At 53.1% G+C, this 24,507-nt stretch overlaps 1 protein-coding gene and 1 long non-coding RNA gene across 2 annotated transcripts; both read left to right on the top strand.

Annotated features, from left to right (window-relative positions):
- The first annotated feature begins 1,189 nt into the window (after positions 1-1,189).
- Positions 1,190-6,588, top strand: PCK1 (phosphoenolpyruvate carboxykinase 1). The gene is made up of 10 exons (XM_017650269.3): positions 1,190-1,348; positions 1,524-1,788; positions 2,294-2,475; positions 2,916-3,119; positions 3,255-3,442; positions 3,777-3,939; positions 4,376-4,600; positions 4,694-4,825; positions 5,233-5,328; positions 5,540-6,588. Exons 2-10 carry the CDS (start codon positions 1,565-1,567, stop codon positions 5,992-5,994), a joined length of 1,869 nt encoding a protein of 622 aa, XP_017505758.1. The 5' UTR covers positions 1,190-1,348; positions 1,524-1,564; the 3' UTR covers positions 5,995-6,588.
- A 15,828-nt stretch (positions 6,589-22,416) lies between these two features.
- Positions 22,417-23,634, top strand: LOC118970244 (uncharacterized). The gene is made up of 2 exons (XR_012131248.1): positions 22,417-22,545; positions 23,288-23,634. It is a non-coding gene; the product is annotated as an uncharacterized lncRNA (long non-coding RNA).
- The last annotated feature ends 873 nt before the right edge of the window (positions 23,635-24,507 follow it).

Raw genomic sequence — 24,507 nt, 5'->3', positions numbered from 1 at the left:
AGACATGGTCCTGGAATTACTTCAGCGCATCCCCCACAGGGGAGGCAGGAAGTCCCCTCCCAATGTCCTCTGAGGGAGAGGGCTCTGGGGGCGTCCTGGCTGGCTGCGGGGAGTTGGAGCCCAGCTCCGTTCTCTGACTTCTCACCCAGTGCTCTTAAAACACCAGCAAGCACTCCACAGATCATGGAGTTGGACTAAAGTCTGAGGGCTTGCAAAGCAAATTCTTCTGTTATAAAGGTCTCATTGCTCAAGTGTAATCTAGCAAAACCACTCACACCCTCCCACTCCCCATGACACTGGACTTGCAAGGGCCACAACAAGTGCATAGTTAGCTCCAGGAGTCACCGCACCCAGCCCAGACCTAGGGAGGATACCCAGAAGGTTCCAGAAAGGTAATGGCACCTCACGAGAGACAGTCTAGACTAGTGCTCCAGAGCCAAGCTTGCTCACATTCCAATCCTCCCTCTGCTGGCTTGCAGTTAGGGAGCCTGGAGTAGTCGTCCAGCCTAGCTGTGCCTCAGTTTCCTTGTACACAGGGTTGTTCATAGGCTCCACCTCAGAGGGTAGCAGAGCAGTGAGGTGGTCAGTGCAAGGCACACAGAACAATGTTTGGCACTCATTCATCCGGTGCCTAGTATGTGCTAGGAGCTATACATACATAAATAGCAAGTAAGCAAAATCCCTGCCCTAGTGGAGTGTACATCTAGGGTGGGGGATAAGGGGGAAAAGTGACACTCAGTAAGGCTATTGGGCCCTGACTAGGTCAGCCCTTTGCCAGTGAGCCATGCACTCCCCCTCATTCAGGTGTGCAGTTCCCATGGGCCTTTGCCTGTGGTGTGACACCTCACCCCTGGAGCGTTTTGCCAACCAGCAGCCATCAGCACACAGAACATGCTGCCAACGACCCGATATCCAGAAGACGCTCCTGCCAGCTCATGCTTGAGCTCACTTGCCTGTCCATGGAAGGGCGAGGTGCTTTGCATCAGCAGTGATCTGGGTCAAAGTCTAGTCAATCAGAAGTTGTGTAAGGACTTGTTTTGGCCAGTCTAGGGGCCAGAGGCCACCCAGCATTCATTAACAACCGTCTGTGCAATGATTATCTCCCTGGGGTTTACTGTGGGGAGCTGGTCCAGAGCATAATTGACGATGGCCTTGATGACGTCAGAGACAAGCCTCCCAGGGTGCAGCTGAGGGGCCTGGCCTTTCTTCTTCATGGGATTTAAAGTCGGGAGGTTCTGCCACCAAACAGCAAACAGGGCCTTCTCCCTGGGAATGCACGCTCACCTGCGGGAAGAGCCTTGAAAGAAACCCTTGGATCTCTGATAGAGATCAACCAAAGAGAAGAAAGGTAGGTAGAGCATTTTAATTTGTATTTCTAAAAATTATGGAGTCAACACAAACAAACTTCTCATTTATCCTTAGCACTATGACTGTCAGGTGATGTGCACCTTCAACAAAGCCTGTTGAGTCTGGTTGAGGTTGTCTGTTGCTTTTGTTCAAGAAACCCTTGTTTTCTACCTCAGGGAACCGTGGCATCTGTGCCCCTCAGCACAACCCTGCAGAAATGCCTCCTCAGCTCCAAAACGGCCTCAACTTCTCAGCCAAAGTCATCCAGGGCACCCTGGACAGCCTGCCCCAGGCAGTCAGAGAGTTCGTGGAGAACAGCGCCAAGCTGTGTCAGCCCGATCACATCCACATCTGCGATGGCTCGGAGGAGGAGAACCGGCAGCTGCTGGACCACATGGAGGAACGTGGGATGGTCAAGAGGCTGAAGAAGTACAACAACTGGTAAGTATAGCCCCAAGAACCACATTCACACCTTCCCTTCCACCATTGCACCATTTCTGGAAAGAGGATGATGAGAATGCTGGGGAGGTGGGAGGGCTGCATTCTCTTGAAAAAAAAATACAACAGCCAGAACTGTATAGACTGCTATAATGACAGTCGCAGAGGCGTCCAAGTCTGCAGTGAGATGGCACATAAATACCCAAATGATCTCTGCAAACTAGAGCTCTGATAAAAATGAAAGTCAGATGGTCCCTGTGCTAAAAGACTAACTTGTACTCTAGTAAATGTCTCCCTGACTGTGTCCCCATAGGTGAGGTTGTCCACATTTATGGAACATCGTCAGGGTACTTGGCTTCTGCCAGGTGTGGGAAGAACACGATACGGAGTGAGACTGGTGTGTTCCTGAACAATGCTTGGCTGAAGGGAATGCAGTGTGCAGATGCTATGCCGAATAGAGCGGCATGTTTCTCTATATTCTGAATCTCTGTACTTTTTACTTTTGCAGCTGGTTGGCTCTCACTGACCCCAGGGATGTGGCCAGAATTGAAAGCAAGACGGTCATCATTACCCAAGAGCAAAGAGATACGGTGCCCATCCCCAAAACCGGCCTCAGCCAACTGGGTCACTGGATGTCAGAGGAGGACTTTGAGAAAGCGTTCAATGCCCGGTTTCCAGGGTGCATGGCAGGTGAATGAAACATTTATTTGATTGGGCAAAATGAAATAAAAGCAAAAGCAAATCTTTCATGATCACGTCTATCCTAATGGTAATTATTACAGTAGTGGAGGAAACTCTCATGGCCTCAGAGATCTTCAAATTCAATATATGAAATTGGAAATGTATTGAAAATGAGTGTTTCAGTTCTGGTTCGATTCTCTCCTATGAACATGAAAACTGTTTGCATGCATATGGATTTAAGATAGCTAGGTGGAAGCCAATTGCACATTTATGAAATCTTTCATTTTAGTATTCTGTTCACTTTCCAGTGGAGTCTTCTAAATCGAGGGGTGCACACGTCAAGGGTGTGATGTTACTGCATCCATGAGAATAGGTCCCTCTAGGAAAACAATGCTGGTTGTTTGTGATTCTGAGGTCACTTCTCACCAGTTCCACCACTGGCCCCACAGGTCGCACCATGTATGTCATCCCATTCAGCATGGGGCCCCTGGGCTCGCCTCTGTCAAAGATTGGCATCGAGCTGACGGATTCGCCCTACGTGGTGGCCAGCATGCGCATCATGACGCGAATGGGCACGCCTATCCTGGAAGCACTGGGTGATGGCGAATTTGTCAAGTGCCTGCATTCTGTGGGCTGCCCTTTGCCATTAAAAAGTAAGCATATTACTTCAAAATCAAAAGTTAAAATTAAAAAACAAAACAGCTTAGCTTTAAATGCTGGGCCTTGGGTCTGGGGACCCCACGGGGGAACGTGGCACACTAATGTAGGATATGTCCCCCTCTGGGCAGAACCTTTGGTTAACAACTGGGCCTGTAACCCGGAGCTGACACTCATCGCCCACCTGCCTGACCGCAGAGAAATCATCTCCTTCGGGAGTGGGTACGGTGGGAACTCACTGCTTGGAAAGAAGTGCTTCGCCCTCAGGATGGCCAGCCGGCTGGCTAAGGAGGAGGGGTGGCTGGCAGAGCACATGCTGGTAAGATGCAAGGCACCCTAACATGGAGACCTGGTGGGGGTGGGGGGAGTGTGGTGGCAAATACATTCAGCAATGTATTTGCCGAATTGTGCAAGACCCAGTATGCCCCAAGGACAGATTTGGAGATCCCATCAAGAGTTATTAATGCGCTAGCAGGTGTCCCTTCTGAAGGACTCAGACACAATGGGACCAACAGAGCTCCTTCGGACTTCATTACTTATAATATCCATTTTGGCAGCTTAAGAAATAGATCTTGGGGCGCTAGCCTTCTGGGGTTCTCAGTACACTGGAGGAGAAAGGAAGGGAAGGCTGAGGAGGGCACTTGTCTCCACAGATCCTGGGCATAACCGACCCCGAGGGCCGCAAGAAGTACTTTGCAGCTGCGTTCCCCAGCGCCTGTGGCAAGACCAACCTGGCCATGATGAGCCCCACCCTCCCGGGGTGGAAAATCGAGTGTGTGGGAGACGACATTGCCTGGATGAAATTTGACCAACAAGGTGACTCTTTTCTGCCCAGCTGTCTATGATAATAATACAACCTAACAGAAAGCTTGGCTTTCAAAACATACCAAATTCTCCTAAATCCATGGTGTTTAGATGTTTAGTTCAGGTATTCAGATCTTGTAATGCCTTAGAAATATGTATTCTGTAAGCATTCTTTAATTTAGTATAGAATCTGGATTGAAAAGGAGCCACATGTTGCTGTTTACACAGTCCATCTGTTAACGTCATGTTGGCGGGGGACTGAGGAGGAAGAAAGGGTCATAAACACCTCAAAACTGAATATGAGGCTCGAATGAGGAAACAAGTATGATCTAGGGAGGAAGGCAAAAAGACTGGAGAACTTGGTACAAAAATTAGCCTGGCAAGATATTGAATATTTGTTATGCTTTGCTTGGCTTCTTCTCTCATTCTCTGGCTGAAAACCTTGCAGGTAACTTAAGAGCTATCAACCCAGAAAATGGTTTTTTTGGAGTCGCTCCTGGAACGTCTGTGAAGACAAACCCCAATGCCATCAGGACCATCCAGGAGAATACCATCTTCACCAACGTGGCTGCGACCAGTGACGGGGGCATCTACTGGGAAGGCATCGACCAGCCACTGGCCCCGGGTATCAGGGTCACCTCATGGAGGAACAAGGAGTGGACCCCTGAGGACGGTAAGCTGCCCCTGGTCACTGCTGTGCTCCAGCCTATAGGTGCTACTTGTTTGGGCCAGATGCCAAGGGGCCTCTCTGCTCTTCTTATTGTAGGGGAACCTTGTGCCCACCCCAACTCACGGTTCTGCACCCCTGCCAGCCAGTGCCCCATCATTGACCCTGCCTGGGAGGATCCAGAAGGAGTGCCCATCGAGGGCATCATCTTTGGAGGCCGCCGACCTGCTGGTGAGGCTCTCCACTGTTCAGGCTGGGAACACGGGTGTGCTGGCTGCCAGAGGGCATCCGTGGCACCTCTCCTTTTCCATGACCTTGTCAGGGTGCCAAAGATCTCGAGTTTCCTTTCCAAAAATCCAGGATAATTGGCAAGCTCAAATGTAGGACCTACCCTCTGGCCCCTAGCACCTTTCTGGGTCCTCGATCTAATGTAGCTTCATCCAAGTTAGCTTTTTCTGCAGGGCCTTAGTGGTATAACTTTGACTCAGCCATTTTCTGCACTTGAGCATCAAGAATGCAAAATCAGCTCAATTAGAAGCATGCCTTCTGCCTTTCCATTGTGTGAGATAACATCATGGGCCAAAGGCTCATATAAGTGTCAAAGCCTTAAAGGATTTTTTTCTTTTTTCCTGCTAAAGGTGTCCCTCTAGTCTATGAAGCTCTCAGCTGGCAGCATGGAGTGTTTGTAGGGGCGGCCATGAGATCGGAGGCCACGGCCGCTGCGGAGCACAAAGGTAAATCAGAGGGAAGGTCTGAGACCACAGAGGGGGCTCATCAGCGCACTGTCTCTCTGGGTCTCTCTGTCTCTCTCTCTCTGCATCTTTCTCTGTCTCTATCTGTATGTGTAGAGAGAGAGAAAACTGAGCATGCTTATGTCGACAATAAATGGCGCCACTATTGTCCCATGAAAGCATCATTTATAATGGTCCCCCTCTCTGTGACTAGGCAAGGTCATCATGCACGACCCCTTTGCCATGCGGCCCTTCTTTGGCTACAACTTCGGCAAATACCTGGCCCACTGGCTCAGCATGGCCCAGCGCCCTGCAGCCAAGCTGCCCAAGATCTTCCATGTCAACTGGTTCCGGAAGGACAAGGAAGGCAAATTCCTCTGGCCAGGCTTTGGAGAGAACTCCAGGGTGCTGGAGTGGATGTTCCGCCGGATCAGCGGGGAAGGCGGCGCCAGGCTCACAGCCATCGGCTACATCCCTGAGGAGGACTCCCTGGATCTGAAAGGCCTGGGGGGCGTCAGCATGAAGGAGCTCTTTGACATCTCCAAGGAGTTCTGGGAGAAGGAGGCGGAAGACATCCACAAGTACCTGGAGGAACAAGTCAACGCCGACCTCCCCTATGAAATCGAGAGAGAGGTCCTGGCGCTGAAGCAAAGGATCGGCCAGATGTGATCAGGCCCAAGAGCTTCCCCTTTAAAATCGCGCCCCTTCCCAATCCGTAAGCGGAGGCGGGCAGGAGAGAGTGGGGCTTCCTGAGCTGATACACCCTGCAGAGCCTTACTGACCACAATCTGATGAGCAGATTCCAAAAACAGTTTAACGTCTCAGAGAAGACCCCAGAGGTCAGGCTAGCAACCGAGAGATTGGGAAGCAAAGTCTTAGCACTCTCTATCCACTTCACATTTGTTCAACTATCAAGACACTCAGGCATTTAGTCTTTTTTGTTTTCCACTCTAGCTATGTCAGCTGAGATGCACAGAAAAAAATACTTGAGCTGTATATATGTGTGCACACGTGCGTATGTGGTGTATTTGTGTGTGTGTCTGCAGGTACTGTTATCTATCTAAAATATATTTTAGATATGTTTTAGAAAAATCTTGGGCACGATTACCTACTAGTTGTTGCTAGAAAGAAATGTTGCATTATTATTAATGTGTATTTAAATTATTTTTATAGACCATTCTATCTTACCTTTCCATAATTTCAATTTTTTTCCTTACCACTTCTTGGAAAAATTACAAAATAAACTTTTATAGAAAAAATGGATTTTTTTGCTTGGTTATTCTTATTTGAACCACCAAGAAGCGAGGTCTCTCTGGTGAAGCACCTTGTGATCAGAATCCCCTCCTAAGAGCATGGGGTGTCAGGACAACCCTTATGGAGAGGGTGAGCTTGGGGGGTGCAGGGAACAGAAGGAACCAGATGGGAGGTGTGAGCTGAGAGAGTGTCACCCTGGGGTGACATGGGGCCACCCTTTGGGTTTTCTGAATTAATCATGAATGAGTATCTAGAAGCCACTGCCTTAGTAATTCTACAAACCTCTATATGGTGGGCCTTATGTAACCGGAGTGGGAAAGTTTAAAATGTACTTTTTGACGAAAATTTGGGTCTGGGGACTGGACCTTCCCCAGAATAGTGTGGTGGCCGGTTTCCCAGGCTTTTGTCAACACACTCATGTTTAAGCAACACCTTTCTCAACTGTCATCCCCTGGAGAGTAGAGAGAAAACTGTCTCTCTGAAGAGAGAGTCAGGCTGGAGCATCAGCGCGCGCTGCCTGCGTGCTGGGCATGGAGCCGATGGTGGGCTCACGGCCGGCTCCCCGGGGAAGGGCAGGTGGTATGGTTTGGCCTCAAGCCCTCACCTGGTCTCTGTGCTCTCAGCATTTGTTGGGTGTTCTGGAATAATCCAAACCATAAACTTGGTATGGCCCGTGGAGTCTGTAGATGGACGCAGTTCCCCCAGGTGCTGTCTCCTTTCAGGGCCCAGTGGCGTGCCCCCCACCAGCCCTCCCCCAGGTTCATCCCCTCACCTCCGCTCCCCTCGGTTTTACAATGCACAAACTCACTGTCCTCTGAACTCTCTGCATCTTGCAACAGCTCCCTGCGGGCGGTGAGGCCCAGCCCGGATCCCTCTGTCTTACAGACGGGGAAGCTGAGGCCAGGAGTGCCCGTCAGAGCTGGGAATTGAAACCAGAGTTTTCTTGCCTTCTAAGGAGCAGAGAGCTGACTCGCTCTGCTGACAAGTGTCATGGTCTAATACCAGGCAACTGATGGGGAAAACTACTTAATGGAATTAGATGCTTTCTGCTGTATTAATTTACATCAGTGCCTTTCAAACTTGTTTCCTCTTGTCGCTGCCGAATACTTGTTTGACATGTACTGTGACTCAGAAACCGAAGGCCTACGGGAGACAGGAGGCTGGCTGCCTGAGGCTGGTGCGAGCCAGGACCGGGCCAGCTGGCTCCTCCTCCACGCTCTGGTGATTCTGAGGCACATCCCTGGACCCCAAGAGGGGTTTCCAGGATACAGTTTGGGCACCATTGTTCAAATGCACGTCCTGTTCTAGGCCCTGGGAGAGCTTCTCCCCTCTGTGGGGAAGCTGACCATGTCAGAATTCCTGGGGCACCACCTGCCCTGCCATCTCGGCTGCCCCCAGGCCCTGGCCCTGGGAGCCTGGGGCAGCCAAGGATGTGCCTTAAGCAGAATAAGAGTGCTCCGGGGATCAAAAGGACTCAATGGCTGCCCTTGGCCCCTGACTCAGTTTCCTCACACTGTGCCAGCTGAGTTCTCTCTCCACTGCCAAGTCCTGCTTCCTGTGCTGGAACCTTGGGCTTCGGTCATCAGGACACTGTGACCTTGTTTGCCAGCTTTACCTTGTGGCAACTTAGCCCCTCGGAGCAGGACAGAGAAGGCCACCCTGGCTGTGGGCGCTGATTCTGGTGAGCCTCCTGCTGCCCATGTGAGCCCAAACCAATACCAGGACTGATGCCTGCCGTCAGACTCTGACGCACGAGCTGTCCCCTGGCCTCCAGGGATTCCCGGAGCCACGCTGGAGTCTGGGTTAAAGACCAGAGCACAGTAGGTACACAGCAAATATTGAACCAGGACAGCAGACCTGCCATTTCACTTCCTCAAGGTGCCCAGGATCATGCGGCGGGTGTGCAGGGCACACGTGGAGTCGGGGGTTTGCAGGACCTCTCTACTCATGCTCTCTCCCTGGGTTCACTCGAACCCAGAGACCCCAAGCTGCTCACTTGTCCCCCTGGGTGCCACACGGAGCTCTGAGACCACAGGGCCTGGGCCCTGGAGGCTCCCTTGACCTGCTGCCGTGCCAGAGGGCCCCCAGCCAGGTCGGTGATCTTTGCCATTGCTGTCAGCAATTGCAGTAACATTGCACCAATTTGATCATCTATGGGAAAGAGCTGGCTGCCTGCTGCCCCCGCCCACCCTCCTTCCTTTCCTGGGGGATAGCAAACACTGGTGACCTCAGGCACATTGCAGCTCGGCCCCTAGGCGGAAGTGTCACCTGTGGTGGCACTCTTATCAATGCCATGGGGTAGTAATACTCCTGCTGGGGTCTAATGAGAATGAAATTAAATCGTCCTGTTCAGCATGGACTCTGGGGTCCTGAGGGTCCGGACATGAGTCACCACCCTCACTCTTCCTAGCTGGATACCCTTAAGGGGTTGCATGAAACCCTGAGACTCAGTTACCTCAACTGTAAAACAGCATTATAACGACGCCTCAGGGTATCGTTGAGGTGATGCAAGTCAGGGCAGCTCTTCCCACTGCTATTTCACTCTGGTCTTCAGTGTGGCGGTATGGGAGCGACACCAGGGACAGGGAGGCCACTGCCCCCATGGTGGCTGGCCCACTGATGCGCGGCCCTCGCTTGGGAGTGGAAGGCTGCCTTGTGCACAGCCTACATCCCAGTCCTCTTCCCACTGCCGATTTCAGGGAAGGGCTGTGGGGTGGAGCCAATCAGGAATGTCAGGGATGCCTGTCCCTTGTGTAGGGAATCTCCCGCCAACCCCCACCTGGGCCAGTCGCCTTCCCTCGTCTAGGACATCTTAGCAAAATTCTTAGCAGAAGACCCAGTAATTAATTCTACCTTTAAGAAATGTGCCCTAAGGGAAAAATCATGGAAGATTTAGCTGCAAAGATGCTCACTTAGTATGGGGTCATTGTTTATCATGGCCAAAAAATAGGAACCAGCCTAAATGCCCAGCGGATGCCTCCACTATGGGCAAGAAAAGGGGAAACTGCGGCAAGGAGATAGGAGATGGGTCTCCGAGACCCTGGAATCCAAGTGGTGCTGGAGAGGGCGGGGCGCTCAGGCTGTTTCTGGGGGAGGCAGAGAGCAGCGGGGACCGGCGAGCCAGAGTTGACCTCAGCAGAGCTCCCAGGGGAGCAAGGGCACTCCAGGTACCAGGTCAAGGTGAGGCCAGCCCTCTGCTGACATACAGTGTGGGTGGGCGGGAAGGGGCAGAAGTCATCCCCCCACCAGCAGGGGAAAGTCACTGCCCCCAGACTGCCCTGAGTCATCCGTTCCTGCTCCCCCTGGGGACCTTGCCACATGGCTGAGGGACCCTGAAACCTGTCTCTGAGTGGGCATTGTCCCCATCGGTTGTTGAATGTTTTGAATTCCACTCCTGGCCTCCCTGCCCCTGAGGCCTTTATCCTGTACAAGCACCCCCCAGCCCCTGCCCAGAACTTCGCTGCAAACCAGGGCGCTTAGCCTGGTGAGAGGATACCCTTGAACTGAGAAGACCCTGAGGCAACTGACCTCCCCCCAACGGACTAAGATAAAGTCTCCTCCGTGGGGTGAATTGGGGGCTTGAGATGGAGACAGATACCAGAGGGAGTAAGATAAAGAACATGACTTTTTTCTGCTTTTCCGAAGTTCTGCCTTGAATTCTCCTGCCTGGCTTGCACAGGAAGCTGAACAGGGGGAGCCCTATGGATAGGCTCTTGTCAAGGACCCTTCTGGGGACCGCTGCACAGATGACAGGAAGAGCGGCCGGTGCACCATCAACACAGCTATGATTATTACAGAGCTGCTCCCACGCACGATGTTCTCTCTGCAACCTGGGTGCCCCCAGCTCTGAGACAGAGCCCAGAGGTTTCTTTGATGCCACAGAGCTGGGATTTAGGGCTGCCACAGAGTAACAACAGGCACCATTGGTCCACAGCAGCACTGTGGTGGGGCCAAGAGCACATTTGCTTTGCTGACACCTGCCACTGTCTTCATGCTGACGCTTGTTCCTGGGGGCTTGCTAGCCTGCCACCTGCTCGGCGGCACAGTGCGGCCCCCTGGTAATGGGCTATGTAAATGTGTGAGCATGCTCTAGGCACGTCAGCCCAGACAGCAGAACCTTTCTCCAGGCAAAGCAATTTGCAGCAAAATATGCTGTAAATATTTGTTCAGCTCAGGAAAATGACTTTAATTGCATAATTAAACTTGTTGTAGATGCTGCTTCCGGACAAAACGATGGGGGAAGCTGAGATCTCTGAATTTGTTAACTAGAGGGACTGTTTGCAAAGATTTCGCTCTGGCCCCTGTCTTTCCTCCACACGATGGGGGATTTGAGGGCAGCCAGAGAGAAAGGAGGAAGGGGTTTGCTGGCTGTTGAAGAGAAGAGGGAGAGGAGAAGCCCCCCAGATCAGAGAACCGACAGCCAAGGGGCTCCAGGCCCTCGGACGGGACCTGCGTGCGCTTTTCAAACGTGCCAGGATGCGTTCCACCTTCCATGAAACCAATAACTTGAGTTAATCAGTTCACGTAAGTGGAAAATAGTAGATTGAAGGGAATTTGCTTTAGAAAAAAACATTACATCCTGACCATTAGCTAAAAGCTGGCATTCCTTGCTAAGGTAGCCACAATCAATCCAACACCAAATGGAACAAACTAGCCACAAAAGACACATACATAGTGTGGTTCCATGTATATATGTCCAGAACAGCCAAATCCACAGAGAAGGAGTGTAGATTTGTGGGTACCAAGGGTCAGGGGGAGTAGGCTTTGGGGAGTGGCTGCTAATGCGGATGTTTTGGGAAGAGGAAATGTTCTAAAATTAGATTGTGATGAAGGTTGTACAATCCTGTGATTAAAAATCGTTGAATTGTACATTTTAAATGGGTAACCTTATGATGTGTGAGTTATAGCTCCAGAAAGTGTTTTTTTTAAACGAATAAATACAACGAAAACAAAAGCGTCTCTTAACTTGAGTCAGAACCAGTTGTCAGCCCAAGGCTGTGAGTTGCAAGCCTGTGTTCACGTTGTCACAAAGGATGCAGCGAAGAGGGAGGGGATGGGCCAGATGCAGCCACTGAGATTCTTACCCCGAGAGAATCAGGAAGATTCAGAGAAAATGGAAAAAGGGTGGACTTTCCCGTTCTGGGATTCAATGTCATTTAACGCCAGGGAGCCTCTCCAGATCATTGTAAGCACCATAAAAATCATCAATCATCCCATGAACCTCCAGAGGAGAAACAGGCCGTAGAAGACAGATACCGGCACCAGTCAGGAGGCCAGCAGATGGCAGAGCTGGGAGCGCCAGGAGTCTCAAATCCCAGGCTGACCATATGGGTGCTGAGCCCGTGCCAGGATCCCCGGTTGGTCCTCAGCAGAGGGATGAACCGCAGAGTTAAGAGATAGAGCACCTCATCCCAGCTCCGACAGTGGATGGGGAGCCTCCCACAAGCCGGAAGGGAGGGTTTGGCTCAAGCCACCACGTGGAGTGGGTCTGGACACAAATGCCCTGGACACAGGGGCTCCAGTCATGCAGGAGGGTCCTCTCCCTCCTTGGTGGCAGGAGCCTGTGGAGTGGACCCTGACGCAGGTACCCGCTGCAGCCACCAGGCTCCTGTGTCCTGGCGACTGGCCTTCCCTCTCTGAGTCTGTTTCCCCAGCTGAACAGGAGCGTCCGGCCTTGCCCTGGGAAGCCATCCTGCCCCCGACCTGCCTTGACGTTAAAGTCCTTTGGTGGTTCTTTGGTGGGACTGTTAGGATTGGCATTTGGTGAGCCCAGGTCTAGGTATGGGAGGGTGACATGTGGAGTGCTTGGGGTGACTTCAGGAGCCTGCTCTTCGTGTCCCACCCACAAATAAGTCACCTGTGCTCATCAGCATGCCTGCGACCCACCCCCACCGACACCCCCGCTGCCTGTTTGTCCCACCTGGTGAGCTGCTGCCCTCCATGGACTGCTGAATCCTTCCAATGCCAGGACCCAGAGGAGGGTGGGGGACAGCAGGAGACTCAAAGTCATGGGCACACCCTGGGTCCCCTTGACACTCTGTCCTGGCCCAGAGCCTGGCCCCCGGCAGGCACAAGGGAGAGAGGGCCACTCGCCTCTGCTGCTGCTTTTGTGTTCAGGGCCGTGGGCAAGCTCAGACACCAGGACGCGCAGCTGGTGTTGACAGAAAGACTGCAGCATCTCCGGGGTCACGGAGGGACCCACTTCCCCAGGCAGCTCTGGGGCCGTATCAGCCAGGGGGAAGACAGCAGGAGGCCACAGGAGGTCCTGCGCCAGACCCCGGAGGGTTCAAGGCCATTTTCCTGTCTGGGTGAAGTCAGCTCCCCGCACTCAGGGGGAGCCCCTGCTAGGGCTAAAATTCTCCCCCAGGGCTAAGTCCCCCGAATCATGTGTCTGGGCTACCCAAGACAAGCCTGGAACTGGTCTGGCCCAGCTGGAGCCTCATTCGCCGAGCCCGGCCCCTGGGTTGGCATCCACCTTCCACCCCAGGGTCCCTCAGGTTAATAAACACTCTACCCTCAGAGCTGAACTCTGGTCTGGCCTCGGCGGGCACAGAGGCCGCGCGGGGCTCTATCTGAAGCCTCAGCACTGGCTTCATCACCATTAAGAACAGAGACCCAGGAACCAGAAGCCGGGCTGAGTCATGCACCAGCTGCTCCCCTGTTACGTAAAGCGGAGCTCAGAGCCATTAGCAGATAGGAGATGAAATTTACATTTTGAATTAACTCAGATCATCAAAATGCTTCCTCTCGACCCAGGGAAATTAAACATAAAGTCGGAGGGAGCTGTGGGCTGGAGAGGCAGGGGCTCAGCCAAGCATACCAGATTGGCTTTTTCTTTTTCTTTTTTTCAACAGGCTGCAGGCAAAAGGGGACGAGAGGACACTGCCACAAAGCTGGCCTCAGAGAGGGAGGGAGGTGGAGAGTTGAGATACTGTTTCCCTCTTTTTCTTTGGGCAGAAGCACAATAAATCTGCATGGCGGAATTAAATTCTGATCTGTCCTATTTCCTCCATCTCTCCTTCCCCTAATAATGGTTATTTATCAAGCACTTACTATGTGCTGGCACTTAGCTAAAGCACTTTGTCTCCCCCTGCACCCCTTTCCCTACTCCCCCTTGGGCATGGGAGGGAGTCTGCAGGAAGAGGGAGACGGACAGTTTTATTCACAGCACAAGGCCCTGCAGGTTATGTTAGGAAGTTTCGTTTGTCCTTCAGACACACCACTCAACAACCAGGGGCCCAGCCCTCCCCCACCATGAATCCCCTGAGACCCACCTCTCTCTCCCAGGGTCTGCATGAAGTGTGCCCCTTGGGGTCACACCTCCATGCCTCCCCCCGCTGCCCAGGGATGTTCTGCATGACTGCCAAGGTGTGAAGAGACCTCATACGCTGGGATGAGACTCAGCAGACAAGCTGAAGGTTTCTGCACCTTCCTGTGGCCTCTGAGTGTGTCTGTGATCAACATCTAGTGAGATTGACCCTTCTGGGAAGGGGACTCTTCCCAAATAACAAAGGAGGCCTGTTGTCACTCAGCCCCCCAACAACCCCATGGGTGGGTCCTTTATCTACAGGGTCTTCCTGGCTTCGTGGACGAACCGACTCCCAGGGTGGGTTCAGAACTCAAGCAGCCTTGGACTCACTTGCTCCAGTGTCACATCCCTTCCAGATGGGTCAGGAGAGGCTCGACCTCCCTGTGCCATGGGTGCTGATTCTAACAGGGAAGCATGTGCCCCGGGGCCCCTCTACCACGATTGTCGTAGTCACTGTACGGTCGTGGGGAGGAAGACAGTAGGTGGCAGCAGGGTCTGTCTTTCCTGCCGCCGAGGGTGAGGGGGTGCAGAATGCCTGTGCTCTTCCCAGGGGCCCTGCTTCCCTGGAATGGCACAGCTCCAAGATCAATCCGTCACTTTCCAATGAATAGTTACTGAACGCCCTCTGACTGCCTGGCACTTAGTCTGCCCAAGTGCTTAGACAAGCTGATCGGGACTGTCCTTCCTAATGAATGGGTCCCTCAGGAGGCCCTGTCCTTTTTCCAAGGTCAGTAAAAAACATCAAGCTTCAAGTTCTCAGGAGCAATATTTCCCATGGATAAGAATCCATAGGTTCACCTTCTGCTCTATTCAGAATTTCTGGGTGGTCAGCCATCTGGTCCACCCCGCCAGACTACGAAATTCTGTCTAGGCAGCTGGGTGCCTTTGCATTTTGACTTTTCCTCCCTCCCTTCTTTCTTTCCATAAGTCCAGTCCTGTACTTAATCATCCATTCCTACATTTTCAACCACCTATGCCTCTGCAGGCCCTCTGTCCACCCACACAGCTGTCCATTCGGCCACCCCACCTCTGCGAAGACGCTCATCTCACCTCCTCAAGGCCCATCAGCCGTAAACTTGGCATTGTTCTCAAGCCTCCCTGCCATCTTCTCACCGAGGTCACAGCTACGAAGCCATGAGAACCAGAATTTGAATCAGCTCTGCTTGATTTCTTCATGATCCCATGCATCTCCATGACAAAATAACTGCTAAGCTGGACAGAGCAGAAAAACGGGGTGCTCCAGAGGTGAAGACAGGTGGCTGCAAAGGTTCAGAGGAACAGGGTGCTCGGGAAGACTTTCCGGAGGGAGCAGCATTTGAGCAGTGGTCATAAAATGATGTCACACCGGGAAAGCTAAGATCTGAAGGGCAAAGTGTAGGAACTCCAGGTGGGTTCAGGGGTGTGAGGCAGGATGGAAGCAGGTTGAGGGCGGAGTGTGTTTGCAGATGGGTGGAAGGGGCATAGGGGTAGATGCTGTGTAGACAGATGCCATGTGGAGGCTGAAGGGGGAGGACATGTGGCTTGGTCAGAGGAAGGTGAGGATCATGGGCAGAGGGAGAAGGCTGAATGGGACCCCAGTGCTGGCACCAATTAGGAAAAGTCAGGCCATGTTTCAAGCTGCTATTCGTTCTGTTGGTACAGCTTTTGCTCGTGATGGGCAGCACCCAGAGGAGGCCCTGAACTCGCACGCCCTCTGCTTTGGGGGTGCTTGCAGGGAGCTGGGCCCTGAGGTGTCAGGAGCACAGGCCCAGGCTGCTCTAACCCTCAGGCATTCGTGGAGGAGATCAGCCAGCACCGACCTTGAACTGCCGGAGTCCAGGAAACAGGCCGGTGCTGGAGCCTGCCAGGCGCTCAGACAGCCTCACCCCAGGGGTCATCCCATGATGGCCACTGCAGTCCTGCTTGTCCACCAAGAACAGACTGGCAGAGGAAACTGAACAGCTTCCCAGGGTCTTGCCTCTACCAGGGGAGACATCTAGGTTTTCCACGGTATCAGACACTACATGCTAGCCCGCTGTTATGCTAAAAATTTCAGTATCTGAAAAGTTCCAACCTAATTTGCAGGGGGAAATTAGACAAGAAGTGGCTTTTAAAATCCATAGAATTTTGTGTTTAAAAACTTGGTTGCCAGGGAAACTCTTTCTACAAAACTTCTTTGCCACCACATTATAAATTAAATCCCTTGACTGGAGGGGAATTAAGGTAATGGGTGGCACTGCTGCAGAGAGAGAATGTGGCAGGCAGCTTGGGGCAAGGGACCCCCAACATTTTAAGGCACACACCCCCAGTCCTGGGGAAGCGGGGCCCATTACTGTATGTGGGGAGCTTGAAGGTACATTTGGAGAAGGAAGCAAGCCAGCAAATGGCCGCATGCCATGTTCTGAGAAAGGCCACGGAAGTGAGTGCTGAAAGAAATCTTAAATGTCACACTGCTACCCCCGCTGGTGTCAGATAGGTGAAAAGCTCCGTGAGTCAGTCAGTGAGCAGACTGTGAAGGCTGTGGTGTTTGGGTCTCTGCAGCCGTGTTAACATCTGTGCTACCAGGCAGAAGTTGAAGCAACTGTTATCTGCCACTTTCCAGAGGGAGGCAATTTAGCATTTAGTTTGTGGTCCCAGCCCTCCAGCAATGTATCTGTCCATTCATCTCATTGTTCATTAGAATATCCATCCACCTATCATCTCTCCACCCAGTAGGCCAGACATCCACCCATTTATCTATTCATCTACTTATACATCTATGTGTCTGTGCTCGTGTCCATCCCATTTTCCATCCACCTAGCCATGCACACGTGCACGCACACACACACAGAGAAGGAAGATTGGATGCGTGGATGGATAGATAGTAGGATGGATATTAGGAAGGATGGATGGTTGGATGGATGGATGGATGGACAGTGGATAGATAGTAGGATGGAAGGATGGATGGATAGAAGGATGGATGAATAGATGGATGGATGAATAGATGGATGGAGGGAAGAATGGATGGATGGATGGATGGATGGATGGATAGATAACAGGACAGATAGTGGGTGGATAGTGGATGACTATCCATCCCTCTTCATTTACATATCTCGGTATTCATTTATACAGTCATCCATTCATCCACCAGTCCACTCACTCCCTCTCACTCATCCATCCATCTAGTTAGTAGACGCTTACTGAGCGTGACAGGATGTGCTCCTTACTCAGTGCTTATGTGCCACGAACTTTCCATGCATTGTTTCTTTAGTTCCTTCTCTCAATGCTGAGATTTGTTAGTTACTTTTACTCCCATTCTACAGGTGAGGTAACAGAGGATGAGGCAAGGGTCAGGGCTTGGATTTTAACACTTGTCTTCACCCTGGGTGCAGATCCCTAGAGAGGGGGCCCATGGGTTTGCCATCATCCACCCACCAGCGTTCTAGCCCTAAGAGCAAGAATTGAAGGAAGATGGTGATAAAAGGATATAGTACTGGGGGGAGCCCTGCATCTGAGGCTCTAGGGGCCAGGGGCTCCCAGGGGGCTTGGGGCCAGATGTCCGGGTTCTGACTTTCTGACCGAGTGTGCATTAACACACATACACACACAACTGATTTGGCTCCTTCCCCTTCCCACAGGGTAAATACTGCCAGCGTGGTCAGGCAGCTGGCGCCAAGGTGGAAAGTCCATGGATCAGAAGCCTTAGCAGTGGAAGCCAAGGCCCTGGAAAGTGCTGTTTCTAGAAACTGAGACCTTTCCCCCAGTGAGCTTTGGCCTATTTCCTCTGTCCCTTTTCAGGGAATGCCTAGTAGGCAAACCAGTGTCCCCACCTTGGCCCATGCTCCTGCCTCACCTATTTGCAAGGTTCCCCCGCCTCCAGAGCTGGGCTGGTGCAAGTGGCCGCCTGCTCCTGACATGCAGGGGACCTGGGTCAGTACCAGATTAGGGGGAAGGCAGGGTGCCTCTTGAGCCCCCCGCATGGCCCAGCACTGTGCTGGGGCTCTAGGAGCCTCTTCACAGTCAATCCAGCCAACATCTGACTGGAGGTGGGCTCACCCTTCCCATTTTGCAGAAGAGGAGACTGAGGTTCAGAGTGGGGAGGTGACTCGCCAGGTCATACAGTGTGCTTCCAAGGAGGAAGGTCTCATCTTGAACCTTAGCACCATCATACACACTATATGGTGCAAGAAGCAGCCGGAGCTGGGCCGCAGTGGGCATGGGGAGTGAAAGGGTGGGCTCTGGTGTCAGACAGCCACGCCTGAGCTGTGTGACCTTGAGTGGGTTACTTCACCTTTCTGCCTCAGCTCTCTGTACAAGGGGATGATAACGGAAACTGCCTCTTAGTGAGGGTCCGATGAAGGGGTGCCTGTCAGGTGTTCTGAATGCAATTGGCACCCACTAAATGTCAGCTCTTTGTGATAATTGCCTCCTCTGAGTCCTGGAGCTCTGCAGGGAAGATCGTGTCAGACAAAGGAGCCCTGCTGTGGAAAACTTGGCTGGACGGCTGCAGTGTACTGTGCAGCAAAGGCCAGGACTGGTCTGCTGTCTCCCAGGTCAGGGAAGGACACCCTGCAGGCTGGCAGCTCCTTGGCCAGGAAATCACAGTCCCAGGAGAGGTGGCCACATTGCAGAGACCACGGGATCCCCGCCCTCAGTGTGTCCTTGAGGACAGGTATTATGCATCGTTTGTGATCCAAAGGCATTGATGAACACTTGTGGAGAGGATTGCTGAGGAGTGGGGCTCACCCCAGCTAACTGCCCTCACCCCATTTCCCAGCATGGTGCCCACTGTCAGGCGGACATTCAGTGACATCCATTGGAGCTGATACTCCTGAGGGCCCCTGTGTACTAAGGTGGCACTTAAGACAGGTTGCCTTTCTGAGCCTGCAGTCTATCTTCTGAGGGAACCGTGACCCCAATGTCCAGCTTATAGGGTTCAGGGGATGAGTAACTTACCAAGGTCACCTGACGCTAAGGGGAAGAACAGGATTCAAATCTCAGTGTGCTGAGCCCAGAGGGGCTGCACGCCCCACCCTCTGCCTCCCAGCCATCTGCTGACCCAGATCGAGCTGGGTTTTGGTTTCTCCCAACTTTTACAGGTTTTACCGAAGTCTTACTGGTTGGGTGAAGATTTGATCAACACCAGGATCATTTGCTGGGTGTACCCCACGTCAGGCTCTGGGGAGCTCGTGGGCAAACCAGTGCGGCCCCAGGCTTTGGGCAGTTTCTCATCCAGGGCTTCCTGCCCAGGGGTGGGCTCTGCAAACACTTTGAAACTGCTTTCTGAGCCCCGAGCTAAGCTTGTGACACTTTTTCCTTCCTTCCTGGATACACATCATAACATCTGCTCCCTGTCAAGTGCTGACCAGGTGCTGGGCCCTGGGCTGATCCCCTTTTCACTGACTCCTGAGTCCCCCCTGAAAGTTCTCAAGGGAAATGCTGCCTTTAACCAGGCAGAGTTTGCCGTGAGCACCACCATCTTTCTCATGCCTTACAAGCATCTCCAAGTCTAATAGCAGCAAGTGCCCTTCATCGCATGGGTTCACAAGTCCGCCCTCGCTCAGGCACCCCCTGCTTTCTCTCCACCCTCCAAAAGCAGGCAGAGGTGGCGCTGTAACATCGACTCTACAGATGGGGAAACTGAGGCTCAGAGCTGGGAGGAGGCAGGTCCAAGGACTGCTGAGTTTCTCCCCTCGCCGCAGACTGTCTGAGAGTCACCCAAGGTCACCCGAGCCTCTGCTGTGTGTTTTGACTTCTGCTCAGGTCCTTCTATCACGCTGCGCCGCGTGGGGAGGGCAGGCGTGGGGGCCGCCGGGGGCCTCTTTAATTCATGAGTTCCTGGCAGGAGCACAATCTCGGGGGAAGATTGATGACCGGCTGCAGGTATTGGTGGGCGGATTCATAAAGCTGTCGGCAGCGAGCCGTAAATCAGATGAATATTCAAGATTCCGCCTCGGGAGCAATTCTCCAGCTCTGGCAATAACAAGATGGATGCGCAGCAGGAAGTCAGGCGCGGTGGCCTCAGGAGCCCTCTGGCCCCTGGAATCAGGCACTTTCTACTTGCACAGAACTTCTGCTTCCGCCTGAACCTGGGAGGCTCAAGAGATAGTGGAGATGAGGTGGTGGACCCCAAGCCCAAATTGCAGACCCCATCTTAAAGATATCTTTTATTGAGGTATAATTAATATGCATTAAAATAGACAGGTCTTAAGTGGGAAGTAGAGTGGGTTTAGACACCTGTGTATAACCATCACCCAGATCAAGTTCTAGAACATTCCATCACTACCCCGGAAAGTTCCCTTGTGCCTTACCCCATTGATCCCCACCTCCTCGCGCCCCAGGTGACCCCTGGTCTATCACTGGAGACAGGTGTTGCCTTATCCATGACAGAATTCTGTCACCCTCTGTGTGCGGTTCTGTGCTTTGCCTGATCCGCTCAAGGGCTGCTCTCCCAGTCGGTCACGCTCCGCACAGCCGTGCGGGCCCCACTGGGAGCGTCTGCTGCTGTCGGCTAAGCCGTTTCCCCACTTGTGGCCACCTGGCCCATTCCCGGTTCTGCCTGCTTGGGATGCGGCTGCTGCGAATGCTGGCGCGGGTCATTCTGGGCGCTTTCTCTTGGGCAAACACCTGTGTGAGAACGGCTGGGTCACAGGGCCAATGTACGTTTGACTTCGTAAGGTTGGCAAGTGACTGTCCTGCACCGCCTAGCATGGATCAGAGCCCCAGCCGCCCCCTATGCGGCCTCTCCATCACTTGGTGGTCTGCCATTTCATCTCATCCTTTCTGGTGGGTGGGCGGGGGCACCTCGGCAAGGGACCCCCTTTCATTTAATTCACAGAGTCTCCTGGTCCTGCAGGAGGGCAGCCTAGTTCCTGTTCACCCGAGCTGAGGGGAGGCAGCCTATCTCTTGGAATTTACTTTCCGAACAAGGCTAAGCTTGTTTCTGGGGCTGCCGAGGCCCAGACTCACATGTGCCCTTTAAAAAACTCTCCCATGGCCGCCCACAGCATGGATACAATCCAAATTCTTCCTGCGCATGGCCTCGCCCTGAGCCACCAGACCCTCTGCCTCCCTGCCCTCATCCGAGACTGCCACCGGCCTGCGCCCCAGGCTCTGGCCTCCTGGCGGGGTTCAAGCACCTCCCTCTGCTGGCGGGCTGGTAAGAGGAAGTGCCTGTGTCTCCTCCTCCCTCACCCCTGCGTCCTCTGTGGCTGCCCATTCTGGGGTCCCACAGGCCCCTAGGGGGAGACCCTGAGGATGTAAAGCCTGCAGAGAGGTCCCCCTGCCCTCCCCGCCAGCCTCGTCCAGCAGTAGACGTGGGTCCTGGAGGGGTCACCACCGCCCTTCATGGTGTGAGCTTGCTAGTGGTGGGCTGGGGGCTGGACACAGTCGTCACCAATGGTGGTCCCGTCACCAACCTTGCACAGACTCGGAAAACGGAGGTCCCCTTCCTGCCCAAGGCTGCCTCAGTCTCTAGCCTGCGGGAGCAGCCATTCTGCACCAGGGAAACGCTCAGCAGTTTGGCATCACACCTGGTAAGGAAGCACCGGGCGGGCTTCAGGCAGAGGCTAGACTCCATGAAATGCCTCCCTCTTGGGATTCCCACTCTGCCAGTGGATGAAAGGACAGCTCTTGCCTTTCCTCTGCTGGAGAACATTTCCCCAGTCCTGACTCACACCATCAGCTTATTTCCTAATTCTGGGCTCTCTTGCGTCACTGGCGGCAGCCCGCGCCACGGGAGAATGTTCCAGGGCACGGGGACCCTCCCAGAGTTAACGCGTCTCCCGTGTGTGGGACACCCTCCATCCCAGAACTCAGAGTTCCCAGGGTGGTGAAACCCAGATCACACTGTGCCCAGGAATTGTACCCCTTGTACAGCGTCCCGCCCTTTGGAGGGCAGGTAGACCGAGGGCACCTCCCAGCCTGCCCGGATTCAGGTAGCCCTGCTTCCTCCGCTGAGCCCGGGACAGAGGCATTCCCATCCTTGAAGGAGGTAGTGGTCCCAGTCTCTCTCTCAGCAGGTCCTGCCAGCACCCCGATTTTTATTTGCAAATATTGGTGCCTCAAATCAACTGCTTAAACAACTCCCCAAAAGACAGTCCCCCATATTCCTCCATTGAGGGAAAAGTTTCTTGTCCTAGACTCTCAAAGTCTGGGAAAGAAGCTTAGCAGCACAGGCACGTCTGCTGGCAGACTCGTGCGTCATGGAAACCTTGGAGGCTGGTGCCTGAGCCGCCTTTGCTGCAGAGTCAAGTCCCCAAACGCCTGAAAAACAACATAATGTATTCCTGTCTGCAGCTCTGAGCAAAAGCTCATTTCGTGTCTTGTGTTTCCATTTCCTGAGGATTAATAAGTGTGGAGGGGGGACTCAGGCTTCGTGCCGAATATTTATTTAGTCAGTATACACATCAATTTAGCAAATTAGAGATTGCAAGCCATTTCTAAGCAATGCTGTAAAAACAATAGCTGTACTTTAAACTTGTAATGGATTTTGGTGTGTGTGGGGTGGGGGGCGGGTGGCAGTTACGTGCCTGGTACTTTATAAGCACATAGTTTAGTTCTTAAACTTCAGTGAATGTCTGAGTCATTGTGGGCACTTGTTAAGGAAGCAGACATCTAAACCCCATCATCAGGGCACACAGAAGGGGTTGGGGTGGGGATACTGAAATGCATTTGGAGAAGACAAAGATGGGCTTTGGGTAACTGACCCCGCTTTTAGACCCACATGCTGCTCCTTCCAGCTGGGGGACTGTGGAGGGCAGGCTTTCTCAGCCTCAGCACTGCTGACATTTGGGGCTGGAGGACTCTGTTGTGGGGAGCTGTTCTGGGTGCTGTCGGATGTTCCAGCAGCATCCCTGACCTCTGCCACTGGATGCCATTAGCGGCAGCCCCTTCCTCACAGTTGTGACAACCAGAAATGTCTCCAGAAACTGACACATGTCTCCTGGGGGGCAAAATCTCCTTAGCTGAGAACTAGGGGTGCAGAGCAGGTTTTCAGTCTTCCCAAGCCTCAGTTTCACCATGGAGATCCCTGTTCTGGGAGCAAGATTTCCACCTCCCAACCCAGTTCGAGGGTGGCTACTGCCCACATTACTGTTCTCCTCACAGGGCGTCACCCAGTAGGCGCTCTGCTTGTGTGTGTCGCCCTGTCTCTGTCTGTCTCCTCGCTGGGAGGCGGGCCCTGTCGCTCACCACTCGGGGCTTTCTCCATCCTGTTCCCTGCTGTCCCCCAACGCCTGGCACAGAGTAGATGAGTCAAAGACTAATAGAACGACTCATCCGAAGGGGAACCAAGGCAGAGTTGCCGGCCGCTGCACACCATCCATTCTCCCCTTAGTCTTTAGTAATAAGGTCCCCAATTTTTAGCTGCTGGTCACACGGATATGCAACCAAGTGCAGGCCAGTGAGGCGGAAGTGAAAGTCTTGTGTATTGCCTTCCAGGAAGAATTTTTACAGAGAAAGCGCAAGCTCATCCTCAGCCCTTTCTCCTTTCTGACTGCTGGAAACAGGGGACATGATGCCTGGAGCACAAGCAGTCACCTTGGACTATGACGTAAGAGCTCTGTATTGAAGATGGAGAGGAAACAAAGGAGAAGGGACCTGGGCTCTGCTGATTCTGGTTTTCCCCTGGTGTCTCTGTTCCATGCACCACCCTGAATCCTAACCAGTGGTCTAGGTTTTGGGGAGTGCCCAGGATGGAAGAGGGGGCAGATGTTCATTCTGTCTAAGCTACTCCCAGACCAATGGGTTTCATGGGGTCCTTATATGACATTGCTGTTTCTCTTTCACTCAAGTACCTCTAGTTGTTCATTCCTTCATTCATTCAATGAATGCCACCCTATGCTTGACAAGGCTGAAGTTTGCATGATAAATACTACAGCTTCTGGAATCCTGGGGCAAAACAGACCGACTAGGGGAGACAGAGCCGAACCATAAATAGAGAAACAGATGTGGAGATTATAGGGTGGACAACCTCCCTGGGAGGGGATGGGGAGACGGAGCGAGAGGTGACTTTAGGAGGGAGAGACAGGAGACAGGAGAGCGCCCTCTGAGTGCAGAGATGGGGGGAAGTGGGGGATGAGGCCTGTAGAGAGCTGGAAACAGCCCTGGGGCAGAGGGCAGAGGGCAGAGGGCGCAGCAGTGCGAAAGGAAGGCCAGGGGAGCAGGAAGATGGCTGGGGCTGGAACAGAGGGCCACCTTGAAGGCAAGTGGGTCAGAGGCTCTGTCACGGGGGCCCAAGTCAGGGAATTTAAGGGGAGGGGGATCTACATCCGCTCTTACCCAGTGTGTTGCACCCCGTGACTGATATCTGGCCACTTCCCAGTGGCTACAGGATGGATGGTAAACAGCAAACACCCAGGACCCCGTGGGCTGGAAAGCTTTCTCAGACCACCTGAGCTGCTTTTCCTGCACATGGGGCAGGCTGTTCACGTCCCCAGCCAAGGGCTGCCCTCAGCCTGTGACTGTTGAGGCTCGTGGCTGAAATCCCTCACCGCCCTCACCTCCTGGCTGGAGGCAACTCCATCTCAAGGTTATCGATGGGCATGCTGTCCTGGCTCCCAGAGTTCCCTGCTGCCTGCGGGGGAAACCTGCCCTGTTGGGGGGTTGAACTCACAGACCTGGAGATGGATAGGATGTTGGTGGTGAGGCAAAGAAAAACC

Source organism: Manis javanica, chromosome 5 (genome assembly GCF_040802235.1).
Source record: "Manis javanica isolate MJ-LG chromosome 5, MJ_LKY, whole genome shotgun sequence".
NCBI lineage: Eukaryota > Metazoa > Chordata > Mammalia > Pholidota > Manidae > Manis > Manis javanica.
This window is presented reverse-complemented; position numbering and strand designations above follow the sequence as displayed.